Raw genomic sequence first — 2,359 nt, 5'->3', positions numbered from 1 at the left:
TTCGAACCGACGTCTTCTTGCATACCGTGCCAGACGCTATACCAACTGAGCCACGGAACGAACGAACGGAAATATCATATACTTCTCATAGATGACGCTACAGCTACAAAGTAAAAAAAAGAATTTATTGCAGACTTTACCCATATCACGTTAGTTACAGAAAACTTATAGCCTATGTTAGTAAAATAGATTGTCAGAGAAAAAAAATAAAATTACATTAGGTTTTACACCAAGCCTCTGGAACCCATATGTGCGTAGTTCCAGTGCTTAAATGTATCGCAGATCTGATACTACCAGACCAAGCACGAGGCTGCTGGAACTGTCACGCGCACGACGCATCAGGGAAACCATTCTTTTGCTTATTATCGCACTGAAGTTATCAGTACGCGCCTCCGCGAACATACCTGATGCACTGCAAAAGCGAGGCAGTCCCAACAGCGTCCTAAGATACGACGCAAGCACATAGAATAATTCGTAAGGTCCGCTGGTTCGAATCCGGCCGGATCGAAGGAATTTTTTCTGAGTGTTCGATCTTTGTATTAATAATTATAACGTTAACTTATTTAAGTGTTTTTAAAAGAGAATTTTGTGCTCTGTCTTTTGCTTATATAATGAATGATAATAGACCATTTTTAATTTAACCGCGTTTTAGTGGGTGGACGGCAGAATAGCCCCCTGTACACAGTCACTCTATCGCGCGTGATCATTTACCTGTGGGTAATTTTATAAGCTAACGTTCTTGCGCGCACGACAGCTCGTGTTCGTTTTTATTACAACGGAAGAGCGTCCGTGTCACAGGCAACCTTGGAACGCACAATTGCACGCGTGACTGATGAGTACAATCGCCCAGTCTTTCTCTTTTCCTTTCAACATATTTACAGGCGCGCTCAATTGCGCACGAAAACTGTGTCACGCGCGAAAGAATGTCTGTGTAAAGCCCTCTAACCGCTCACGCGATGCGCTCATCCTACCGCAAAATGGCGGCTATTTGGTTTCGCAAATTAGAAAAGGATTCAGTTTAAATACAAGTTTTTATAAATAAAAATTATTATTCTGCATTGCTAAATAAATACCCTCCGTACTACCAACAAAAATATCTCAAATATAAAGCAGTTATATCTGTACACCGCAAATCCTGCACTTAAAAAGCACTAATGAAATTTTTGGTGTACCTGGGTAAATATGATAATATTCCGTTTGAGTGGTTCTAACGTTTACCATGAAATTACTCCTTAAAGTATAGTTTATAAACATTTATAAACTTATAAAACGCTACTTACGGTATGTTTTCAATAAATAAACACCGAAATCACCAGCCTAAACAATAACACACACGATTGTCGTGACGTATTTTTGAAGTTGTTTATTTTTTTTAAATGACAGACCCAGGCATTAAAAACTTTATGGTTTGCTAGAGTAGTTACCGAAATAGCAATTAGTATTAGTTCTTTTACCTGTTATAACTTCGATATCCGATAAATCGGTATAAAATCATCACCGGCACCTCTAGGTGTGGTATGCGTCTACGGCTGCATGTATCGCGTGAGCGGCTAATGTCAAAAAGAGTGAGTATTGGTATTTCAATCAGAGTTCCAAGTCGGCTAATTTTCTCGAAACCAATTATATCTATTTGCCAAGTCTTTATGAAATGTATCCCCTAGTATGCCACCCTTACATGTGGAATATTTTCTTGAAGAAAATTAAATGAAGAAATTTAAATGGAACCACTGCTAAGGTATCCTCTTTCCAACAAAATCGGTTCACAAAAGCCGGAGTTATCGCGTAACGTATATAAAAAAAAACAAGTCAGTCATATTGAGAACCTCCTCGTTTTTGAAGTTCGTTAAAAACAGGTTCAAAGTTCCCTCAAAGGACTGTCTAGTAATATAGACGCCATGTTCACAGATAATGCATCACGGCACAGCGTGCGTAATCGGCGAGGCAGAGTGGGGAGGCACCTTCGCTCAACTAAGGCTTGAAAGGGCTTGTGCACTGCTCACCTGGTGCCGAACTGCACATCGCCCTTACACACATCACGGTAAAAATAACATAATCGAATAAATAATTTATTTTTCTCAAACATGCTCGGAAATGTTTGCGATACTTTCGAAAAACGAACACGGAAAGTTGGTCATTTACGGACCGCTGCTCTAAACTGTTTAAATCTGCCCGCTACCATCATTATCTCAGCCCGTTAACACCACTGCTGGCTATAGGCCTCCTGTCTACTATACTGAAAATAATCTATGGTAATCCGTGTGACAGTTCATTATAATCTACACAATACATATAACCTTGGAATCATCACACAAACACACACACACACACACACACACACACACACACACACACACACACA

General features: G+C 39.8%; 1 protein-coding gene across 1 annotated transcript in view; it reads left to right on the top strand.

The window, feature by feature from the left end:
- Positions 1 to 2,359, top strand: part of LOC113234591 (1-phosphatidylinositol 4,5-bisphosphate phosphodiesterase epsilon-1-like) — a 125,593-nt gene that overhangs the window by 70,469 nt on the left and 52,765 nt on the right. The window contains exon 8 of the mRNA XM_026469945.1: positions 1,906 to 2,038. Coding sequence (XP_026325730.1) covers positions 1,906 to 2,038 — 133 coding nt within the window. The remainder of the gene's footprint in view (positions 1 to 1,905; positions 2,039 to 2,359) is intronic.

The sequence above is a fragment of the Hyposmocoma kahamanoa genome, unplaced genomic scaffold (assembly GCF_003589595.1).
Source record: "Hyposmocoma kahamanoa isolate Upper Pololo Valley unplaced genomic scaffold, ASM358959v1 85, whole genome shotgun sequence".
In the NCBI taxonomy this organism is placed as follows: Eukaryota; Metazoa; Arthropoda; class Insecta; order Lepidoptera; family Cosmopterigidae; genus Hyposmocoma; species Hyposmocoma kahamanoa.
This window is presented reverse-complemented; position numbering and strand designations above follow the sequence as displayed.